We start from the raw sequence: 10782 nt of genomic DNA, 5'->3' as shown, positions 1-10782 counted from the left end.
AAAGGTGTATCTCACTGGACTGTCTGTGCCTGGTCTAGGGGAATGGAAAGTCCTGCCACTGAGTGAGCTGGTACGGTGTCGGGGCAGACATACACAAGCAGCACTTTCAACACCAGATCTGGGGAGCTAGAGACCGTGCTTCATTTGACAATAAACCTGCCGAGACACCTTCCCACCTCTTAGAATTGTGTAGCTTTGGAGGCTCTCTTGTGGTCTCCGGTGCTGATATCTGCTTGGAGCCCGGGCAGCGCACAGAGGGAGCGCATGCACACAGCCAAACATCTACCAGCATCTGAAAGAACAACACACTAGTAAGAATGGGCAACACCGCTCTGTTGTGGCAGCAAGCTGCTACTAGGTTGCAGCACTGTCGAGCAATGGGTACCCCCATTCCCATGGGGGAGATGAGATGTGGGGGGCAGAGGAAGGCTGAGGAACTCGAGGTTGAGCAACTTTGGTCCCGATTTCAGGCCCCACACTAGGCCTGGGATACATGGGCTTCTGTTGCAGGCCCTTGTCCAACCAAAGGCAGCTCCCATCCCCACCCCCACCCCCCACATGATTAGACATTTCCACCTCTCAGCGTGACCCCAGGGAGCCACCTCCTTGGGCTGCGGGTGCAACTGGCACCAGATGTCTCTGGGGTGCAGAGATATCTTCTGCTCAGCCTGAGGGGTGCTGCTGGGAGCCTCTAATGGGGAGCCCAGGGCCATGGGGATGGCTCTACCCTCAGCCTGTCAGAGTTCAGCCAGACTGGGCCACACGGGGCAGGTGAGAGTTGGGTGGGAGCTTTCCTAGAACTTAAGATAGTGGGGCTCTAATAAGAAAATAAGAACATAAGAACGGCCACACTGGATCAGATCAAAGGCCCATCCAGCCCAGTACCCTGTCTGCCGACAGTGGCCAATGCCAGGTGTCCCAGAGGGAGTGAATCGAACAGGAAATGATCAAGCAATTTCTCCCCTGACATCCATCTCCACCCTCTGACAAACAGAGGCTAGGGACACTGTTCCTTACCCATCCTGACTAATAGCCATTAATGGCCTTAACCTCCATTAATTTATCTAGTTCTCTTTTAAACCCTGTTATAGTCCTAGCCTTCACAACCTCCTCAGGCAAGGAGTTCCACCTGTTGACTGTGTGCTGTGTGAAGAAGAACTTCCTTTTCTTTGTTTTAAACATTCTCCCCATTAATTTCATTTGGTGGCCCCTAGTTCTTCTGTTATGGGAACAAGTAAATAACTTCTCCTTATTCACTTTCTCCACACCACTCATGATTTTATAGACCTCTGTCATATCACTCCTTAGTCTCCTCTTTTCCAAGCTGAAGCTTAGGCCGGGCCCATTTCCGCTCTCCGTGTGACTATGGGCTTTCCTCTCACACCCCAAGTGCCGCTGGCTTGGAGGAGCAGATGCCAGAGCAGCTGCATGGTTCTGACTCACAGCATGGGGAGGGTGGGGGGTATTAACTCTCCCTGCTCCTCGTCTCTGCAGGCACCAAGCTCTTGGGAGGGACGCTCAGGGGATAGACATGTTTTTTTCCTGTCTGGAAGGCTCACTCTGTTCCCTGATGGGCGGCAGGGAGGGAGCCCCGTGGGGATTTCCGGGATAAGTTAACAAGGCTCCACGGTTCCTAGCAGCATTTGGAGCTCTCAGCCCTTCCTGAGCTGCCAGGTTCCTGCTTCTCACAGAAAAACGCTCTCTCTGCTCAGGGTGAGTGAGATGCCCACCCTGTCCAAGCCCAGGCTGCTCTGGGCGACACTTCTCTGCAGTGACCGGGGGGACGGAGTCACTCTCAGAGGGAGGTGCGGGGACGGGGCGGTTACATTCCATTGGCCTGAGTTTGGGGAGGCAGGTTTTCTTCCCAACCCCGAACGCTTCCTCAGGGGGTCCGGGCAGCAAGTGCTCCAGACAGGCCCCCGGCTGTGCTCCGCTTTTAGGGGTCAGTGTGTTCCTGCTGTCCTTGCGACTGCTTTTGTACCCTCCAGGATATCGGGCTGTTCTGGTATCACCGGTTACCGGGAGGTGCCTATGGGAGTGCTCTGTGCCCAGCATTGCTCAGGAATGTGTGTTTCTGTGATCTCAGCTTCATGGCATTGCTGGCTAGGCTGAGCAGCCCTTTCACAAAGATTTGTCAACACTCACAGGCTGTGATCAAGTCACCCCCAGCCCTCCCCTCGTTAAGCTAAATAGTTGGGGCTCCTTGAGTGTGCAACACTTAGGAAACTTTTCAAACCCTTTAGTCATTCGTGTGGCTTGTGTCAGATCCCTTCCAACTTCTCCCCGTCCTTCCTCCATAGAGGCCACTGGGCAGGACCCAGGATTCCAGCAGAGGAAAAACGCCCTCTTTGCTCACACCCATGCATCCCAGCACCATGGTAGCTCTTTTGACTCACACTGGGGGCTCCTGTCCAGCTGAATAGCCACAGCAACCACCAAATCTTCCTCAGTGTCCGGGTTCCAGGATTGCTCACTCATCGTGTAAAGGCGACTTACGTTTTCTGGTCCCAGCTGGAGGTATTTACATGTAGCCAGATTAAAATCAATATAATTTACTTGGTTCCAGTTTATCAAACGATCCCGATTGATCTGAATCCATGACCTGTCCCCTTCATTAATTACTCCTTCAATTTTTTTGTATGTCAGGATTTCATGTTTTCTTCCAGGTCCTTAATAAAAAATATTAATAATATTGGACCAAGAACTGATCCCTGTGGGACACCACAAGAAATACACCCACTCGATGATCCAATTACAGTTACATTTTGAGACCGAACCAATAGCCAGCTTTTAATCCATGTACGGTGGGCCATATTAATGTTATACTTCTCTAGGTTTTTTTCATCAAAATGTCCTGCAGTATCAAGTCAAGTGCCTTACCGATATCTAAGTCTATTTAGTCAACATTAGTGTCTTTACCAACCAAACCTGTAATCCCATCTTCAAAGATCTCTGTGTAGGGTAACAGGGTCTATTTTCCATAACCCATGCTGACCGGCATGAATTGAATTTCCCTCCTTTAATTATTATTAATTAAGCCCTGCTGATTGAAAAATGTTTCAGCTTAATAGCTTCTGTTTAACAGCCTCTTGAGATGCTAGTGGAATGGGAAGAGGATCATCACTACATGGCGAGTCTATACCATCCTTTCCCTCCCCCCCGCCATTACAGAACAGAAATATTTAGTGAACACTTCTGCTTTCTCTACATTATTATAGATCATTCTACCATTTCCAGCTAGCTACAACTGCAGTAGTAAGAAGACATCATTATGGGGTGCTGATAGGTGTCCTGCTCCTTCAATGATGCTAACCCTTTGGCTGCACCTGTGTGCTTCTCCTGTGTGCTGTGTTGACTTTGTGCAGTAGTCAACACAGCAGACTCCCGGGGGAACCCCAAAGATGACAAAATCAGGTAAGGATTGAAGGAGCCCAGCCAGTTTTATTGTCAAACGATATATGGTGACAGTTATCAGTAGATGCTACTGAACCAGTACGCCTACGGACCCCCGGACAATGGACAAACTCATTCAGTGCCAGGGATGAGACACTGCCCCTAAGCTGGACAAAGACAACTCCCTTGTGGTACATTTTATACACAGGTACAAAAAAGTCACACATCACTCCTGACATTACCAAGATACCACCCCTTCCTTTGTACAAGGGGCGGTCCATTACTAACTCTCATGCTGTCAGTTTAGACCCAGTCCTGAACTTGAGTCAGTAAGTTCCTCTTGTCTCTTCAGGGTTGTGTTGGTACCAAGATGTTTCTTAATGAGATGTTCTGTTACGACCCCTCTGGAATGTGCCTCTTAGCTCTGAGTGTTTCTGTAACATCAGCCTGTTCTTGCCAGCTTCTGTGAGCAGGTCCTGCCTCTGGCTTGCAGCTTGACTTTGCTTTATATTAGCAAAGTCTTAGCCTCAGGCCTCACACCAGGCCTGTGATACCTAGGCTTGTGCTTTGGGCCCTCATCTTACTACAGTAATTGCCAATTCCATTGTCTGGATTTCTTTGTTCCTAATACGTTTCTAAAACTCCTTTTTATTGTCCTTATCTATGCTTGTGTCCTTTGGGTTTTCTTATTGATTTTATACAATCTGTCACTTCCTTTGTCTTCCATATATGTTTTATATCTGCTGTCACTGCGCCTGTGAACTCCTCACATTTGTAGCTAGCACAACCTTCTGTCTCAGTTGTGGGGCTGTGGCCATTTGGGCAGCTAGTCCGGTGTTCTCAGGATTCACATTGCTCTAGTGAAATTCTGCCACCTGCTCCTTTGGCTCAGAATTGTTGTCAGCTTCGTGAAACTTCCAAGTTACAGCACCAAGTGTATCCATCACTGTGCTGGAATCCCCCAGGACAGAGCAATGTTTCTGAGCTAGGAAACTATCCTCGGTCCGATTTAAAAGTCTCAGGAGGGTAGTCAAGTATCAGAGGGGTAGCCGTGTTAGTCTGAATCTGCAAAAGCTGTGAGGAGTCCTGTGGCACCTTATAGACTAACTGAAGTGTTGGAGCATAAGCTTTCGTGGGCAAAGACCCACTTCGTCAGATGCATGTATCTACGAAAGCTTATGCTCCAACACTTCAGTTAATCTATAAGGTGCCACAGGACTCCTCGCTGCTTCAGGAGGGTAGCTGTGTTAGTCTGTAACTTTAAAAACAATGAGTAGTCTGAGGCTAGCAAATATCTATATACAGTATCGTGAGCGTTCCTGGGCAAAGCCCACATCATCCGATGAGATGATTTTGAGTGGAGAAGAAAAGGGGGACCCTCAGAATAAGAAAGGGGGGGAACGTACCTGTCAATTGTAGTCCCAATGCTAATGAGGCGAATTGAGAGGGCTGACAGTGTCCCATACAGAGCCTTTGATGTCAATGGGGCGTTGAATGTAAGGAAAGCTGAAGTTGCAAGATGTTAACCGGATCAAGTTGTTCTTCAGGCCAAGGGAGATAGTGTTACACTTGCATCTGAAGGTCAATTCGGCACACTCTCTCTCTCTCTCTTTGTAGTTGGCTTGTGAAATTCATTTGTAGAAGAATGGCTACTTATAGTCCATTCATGAGTGCTCAGGCAGGTTACATTCTTCCCCTACAGGTTTCAGTGTGTTACCGTTTCGGATACCTGATTTGTGTCCATTCATCCTTTGTGGTTGAGACTGTCCAATCTGGCCAATCTCCATGGCAGAGGGGCATGGCTGGCACTGGATGCACATATCACATTGGCGGACGTGCAGGTGGATGAGCCCCTGATATGGTGGCTGATGTGGCTGGGGCCTGTCATGGAGTTGCTTTTGTAGCTGTGTGGACAGAGCTGGCAACAGGGTTTGTTGCAGGGGTAGGTTCCTGGCTGAGTGTGTCCGGGGTGTGATGTGTAGCTACATTTCCAGGATGTTGTAGGCATGGTGATCCCTTCTGTCTGTCCCTCCGCATGGCTTCAATGTTCCTGGTGCAAAACTCTTCTACTCTGAGACCCAGGGAGGCCTGTAAAGATGGCAGGAGTTACAGAGATCCTCCACCTCAGCCGACAGCTTCATAGAATCATAGAACCATAGAGCTGGAAGAGACCTCAGAAGGTCATCAAGTCCAGCCCCCTGCCCTAGGCAGGACCAACCCAACTAAATCAATGCGGCCAGGGCTTTCTCAAGCCAAGACTTAAAAATCTCTAGGGATGGAGACTCCACTACTTCCCTAGGTAACCCATCCCAGTGCTTTACCGCTCTCCTAGTGAAATAGTTTTTCCTCATATCCAACCTGGACCTCTCCCACCACAACTTGAGACCATTGCTCCTTGTTCTGTCATCTGTCACTACTGATAACAGCCTCTCTCCATCCTCTTTGGAACCCCCCTTCAGGAAGTTGAAGGCTGCTCTCAAATCCCCCCTCACTCTTCTCTTCAGCAGACTAAACAGACCCAACTCCCTCAGCCTCTCCTAACAGGTCATATGCTCCAGCCCCCTAATCATTTTGGTTGCCCTCTGCTGGACCCTCTCCAATGCGTCCACATCCTTTTCATAGTGGGGGGCCCAGAACTGGACACAATACTCCAGATGTGACCTCACCAGAGCCGAATAAAGGGGAATAATGACATCTCTGAATCTGCTGGCAATGCTCCTCTTAATGCAACCTAATATGCCATTAGCCTTCTTGGCTACAAGAACACACTGTTGACTCATATCCAGCTTCTCAACCACTGTAACCCCCAAGTCCTTTTTCTGCAGAACTACTACTTAAGTGGTTGGTCCCCAGCCTGTAACTATGCTTGGGATTCTTCCATCCCAAGGGCAGGACTCTGTACTTGTCCTTGTTGAACCTCATCAGATTTCTTGAGTTCCAATCCTCCAATTTGTCTAAGTCACTCTGGACCCTATCTCTGCCCTCAAGCGTATCTACCTCTCCCCTTAGCTTAGTGTCATCCGCAAACTTGCTGAGGGTGCAATCCATCCCCTCATCCAGGTCATTAATTAAGATATTGAACAAAACCGGTCCTAGAACCGAACCTTGGGGCACTCCACTAGAAACCGACCGCCATCCTGACATCGAGCCATTGATCACTACCCGCTGGGCCCGGCCTTCTAGCCATCTTTCTATCCATCTTACTGTCTATTTATCCAATCCACATTCCCTTAACTTGCTGGCAAGAATATTGTGGGAGACCGTATCAAAAGCCTTGCTAAATTCAAGGTATATCACATCTACTGACTTTCCCACATCCACAGAGCCAGTTACCTCATCATAGAAGCTAATCAGATTGGTCAGGCATGACTTGTCCTTTGTGAATCCATGCTGACTATTCGTGATCACTTTCCTCTCTTCCAAGTGCCTCAAAATGGATTCCTTAAGGAACCCTTCCATGATTTTTCCAGGAACCGAGGTAAGACTCACCGGCCTATAGTTCCCTGGATTGTCCTTCTTCCCTTTTTTGAAGATGGGCACTACATTTGCCTTTTTCCAATCATCCGGGATTTCTCCCAATCTCCATGACTTTTCAAAGATAATGGCCAAAGTCTCCTCAATGACATTTGCCAACTCCCTCAGTACCCTTGGATGCATTAAGTCCGGGCCCATGGATTTGTGTATGTTTAGCTTTTCTAAATAGTTGCTAACCTGTTCTTTACCCACCACGGGCTGTCCATCTTCATCCCATCTTGCGTCACTTAGACCATTAGTCCGGGAGCCAACCTTGTCCGTGAATACAGATGCAAAGAAAGCATTGAGTACTTCAGCTTTCCCCACATCATCTGTCACTAGGTTAGCTCCTTCATCCATTAGGGGCTGCACACCCTCTCTGATCACCTTTTTCTTGTTAACATGCCTGTAGAAACCTTTCTTGTTATCCTTCACATCCTTAGCCAGTCGCAATTCCATTTGCGCTTTCGCCTTCCTGATAACCCCCCGGCATTCTCGAGCTATACATTTAAACTCCTCCCTGGTCATTTGTCCAAGTTTCCACTTTCTGTAAGCTTCCTTTTTGTGCTTAAGTTCACCAAGGATTTCCCCTGTAAGCCAGTCCGATCTCCTACCATGTTTGCCTCTCTTGCTACGCGTCGGGATGGTTTCTTTCTGTGCCTTCAATAAGGCTTCTTTAAAATACTGTCAGCTGTCCTGGTCTCCTTTCCCCTTCATGTTAGCATCCCAGGGGATTCTGCCCATCAGATCTCTGAGGGAGTCAAAATCTGCTTTTCTGAAGTCCAAGGTGTGTATTTTACTACTCTCTTTCCTTCCTTTGTCAGGATCCTGAAATCTACCATCTCATGATCACTGCTTCCCAGGTTGTCACCCACCTCCACTTCCCCTATTAGTTCCTCCCTGTTTGTGAGCAGAAGGTCAAGCTACGCACAGCCCCTGGTTGGATCCTTCAGCACTTGTGCCAAGAAGTTATGCCCAACATTCTCCCAAAACTTCCTGGATTGCCTGTGTACTGCCGTATTGGTTTCCCAGCAGATGTCAGGGTGATTAAAGTCCCCCACGAGAACTAGGGCCTGCGAACCGGAAGCTTCTCTCAGTTATCCGAAGAAAGCCTCATCTACCTCATCCACCTGATTCGGTGGCCTATAGCAGACACCAACCACAACATCACTGCTGTTGTTTGCTCCTTTAAACTTAACCCATAGACTCTCAACAGGTTTATCTCCCTTTTTATACTGGAGTTCAGAGCAATCGTAGTGCTCTCTTACATATAGTGCAACTCCTCCTCCTTTTCTCCCCTGCCTGTTCTTCTTTAAATCCCTCCTCACTAAGTTTGCAAGCCTGCCCGCGAAGATGCTCCTTCCTCTCTTGGTTAGGTGGATCCCATCTTTTCCTAACAATCCTTGTGCCCAGAACAGAGTCCCATGGTTGAAGAAACCAAAGCCCTCTCTGCGACACCATCTGCGCAACCACACATTTATGTCTTCAATTCGACCATCCCTGCCCAGTCCTTTCCCTTCAACAGGGAGGATGGACGAGAACACCACTTGCGCTCTGAGTTCTTGGATCCGAGATTCATTGTTTATTTCTCTTTGTGCAGGTTCTCTCTTTGGCTCTTATGTCCAGGCTGGATGAGTGACGCAAAGCAAAGTGAAGCTCTGCTCTTTCTCCTGGCAGGGAGCTTGTGTGCCAACCACAAGGACATCAGCAGCTCCTTGAGATGTCACTGCTCAATCACACCTACTCCTACCCCACCACATTCATCCTGCTGGGCATCCCAGGGCTGGAAGCTGCACATGTCTGGATCTCCATCCCCTTCTGCGCTATTTACATCATCACCCTGCTAGGAAACTGCACCATCCTATTCGTCGTCAAAACAGAGCCCCGTCTGCATCAGCCCATGTACTACTTGCTGTGTGTGCTCTCTGCCGTTGACCTGGGCCTCTCCACAGCCACCGTGCCCCGCATGCTGGGCATCTTCTGGTTCAACCTCAGAGAGATCAGGCTGGAGGGCTGCCTCACCCAGATGTTCTTCATCCACACATTCACAGGCATGGAGTCGGCCATTCTCCTGGCCATGGCCTTTGACCGATATGTGGCCATTTGCGACCCTCTCCGATACACTGTCATCTTAGCGCAGAAAAGAATCACCCTGATTGGCCTGGGGATTGTCCTGAGGCCCGGAGTCCTTGTCCTCCCCATGGTATTCCTGGTTGGCCGGTTGCCTTTCTGTAGCATCCGTGTCCTGGCCCATTCCTACTGCGAGCACATGGGACTGGCCAAGCTGGCTTGTGCAGACATTAGGGCCAATGGAGAATATGACTTGTTTTTAGTTTCCCTCTTAGTGCTGGATGTGATTCTGATCTTCTTGTCCTATGTTCGTATTCTCCAGGCTGTCTTCCTGCTCCCCTCCAAAGACGCACGCCTCAAGGCTCTGAGCACCTGCAGCTCCCACGTGGGGGTGATGTTCGTGTTTTACTCCCCGGTGCTTTTCTCGTATCTCACCCACCGGTTTGGCCAGCAGATCCCCCGTTCTGCCCACATTCTGGTGGCCAGTTTCCACATCCTCCTGCCCCCCATGCTGAACCCCATCATTTACGGAGTGAGGGCGAAGGAGATCCGCGAGAGGGTGCTGAGAATAGTTCCCAGAGAAAGGGCTACTTGCCCCTGTTTCTGCTGATCAGGGCCATCTCTAACAGAGCTTCTCACATCCCAAAGCAATGGCTACCTGAGGCCCTCTGAACCTGGACTGTGTAGTGATGCTCTGGGCCTTGAGGTAATGACACTTCTCCAGGCCCTTGGCCATTTCTATTCTGGGTCACTTAACAAAACCCAGATTGGTAGGGAAGCTCTGTGAGGACCATAAAACCAGTGTGGCCAGCTACAAGAGAGAGACGAGTCGATTTCTGACCAGTAGCCTGTGGAGAGTGATCTCAGAACATTGAGGATAGGACTAAAGTTCATCACTCCAAAGCACGCTAAGGAGAACACAAGTAAAGCCTTTGTGTCCATCTGCGGGGTGGGAGAAGGTGCAGAATGCATTCCAGGGGGGCAGGACAAGCTCTGAGGGGAAAAGGCACCTTCCCTGCACCTATTTCAGCCACAGCAATGAGTAACTAGCCCAGCTGTTCCCTCCGCAGATGACGCTGAGAATTTGACTCCAGATGGTGTGGCACATTTTCACAGATTTCTTTTGTGAAGCATGCCCGGCCTTATACAAAGTTGGTGCCATCTACATCTTCGGCATGATGTTGTGCATGAGTGGAATAGCAGAAGTGCCCACTTGGGTGGGCCTCAGTTTCACATGAGGGAGCAGGACAGGAGGGATGGGAGGTAAACCCTAAATCTGCTCCCTGCCTGAGTGCCAGATGGAGCATGGTAAGTGCCCAGTGGAGAAGGGTAAGTCTATTTGAGCTCCTGCTTTGCTGGGTTTCATATTTAGTGAGAGTTGCATGGTGGGTTTTCTTTGAACACGTCCATTGACTAGTGAAGGTGAGGTGGGGTGGCAGTGATGCTCCTTCTCTGCTTTATCAACATCCTGTATGAATTGAGCACTCCATAAATGGAGGCAGCATTCTAGGAGTGGCCAGTGCCTGACTTACACGTAATGTTACTTCCCCACTCCTAATGGCGATACCCCTGTGTATTACTCCACAGCCACCCCAATCTGCTTCCTTGCTCCCGAGGATACCGTCCCTTGCCCTAAAAGCCTGCCCTGTCTGCTTTGCGCCTAAATGTCTCTTATTCTATGTATCCATATTAAAACACACATTATTTTCTTCTCGATTGATGCGTTGTCTGCAAACTTTATCAGCAAGGATATGATATCTCATTCCAGGTCATTGATAAATGTTGCTGTATCGTCTTGCCCTAGTC

General features: G+C 49.2%; 1 protein-coding gene across 1 annotated transcript; it reads left to right on the top strand.

Moving 5' to 3' along the window:
* The first annotated feature begins 8626 nt into the window (after nucleotides 1-8626).
* Nucleotides 8627-9586, top strand: LOC102463599 (olfactory receptor 52E8-like). The gene has a single exon (XM_006112544.3). It carries the CDS (start codon nucleotides 8627-8629, stop codon nucleotides 9584-9586), a length of 960 nt encoding a protein of 319 aa, XP_006112606.3.
* Nucleotides 9587-10782: the final 1196 nt, after the last annotated feature.

This window comes from Pelodiscus sinensis, chromosome 1 (genome assembly GCF_052426305.1).
Source record: "Pelodiscus sinensis isolate ZL-2025 chromosome 1, ASM5242630v1, whole genome shotgun sequence".
Classification (NCBI taxonomy): domain Eukaryota; kingdom Metazoa; phylum Chordata; order Testudines; family Trionychidae; genus Pelodiscus; species Pelodiscus sinensis.
Note: the sequence above shows the minus strand (reverse complement) of the source record. Positions and strands in the feature narration are given on the sequence as shown.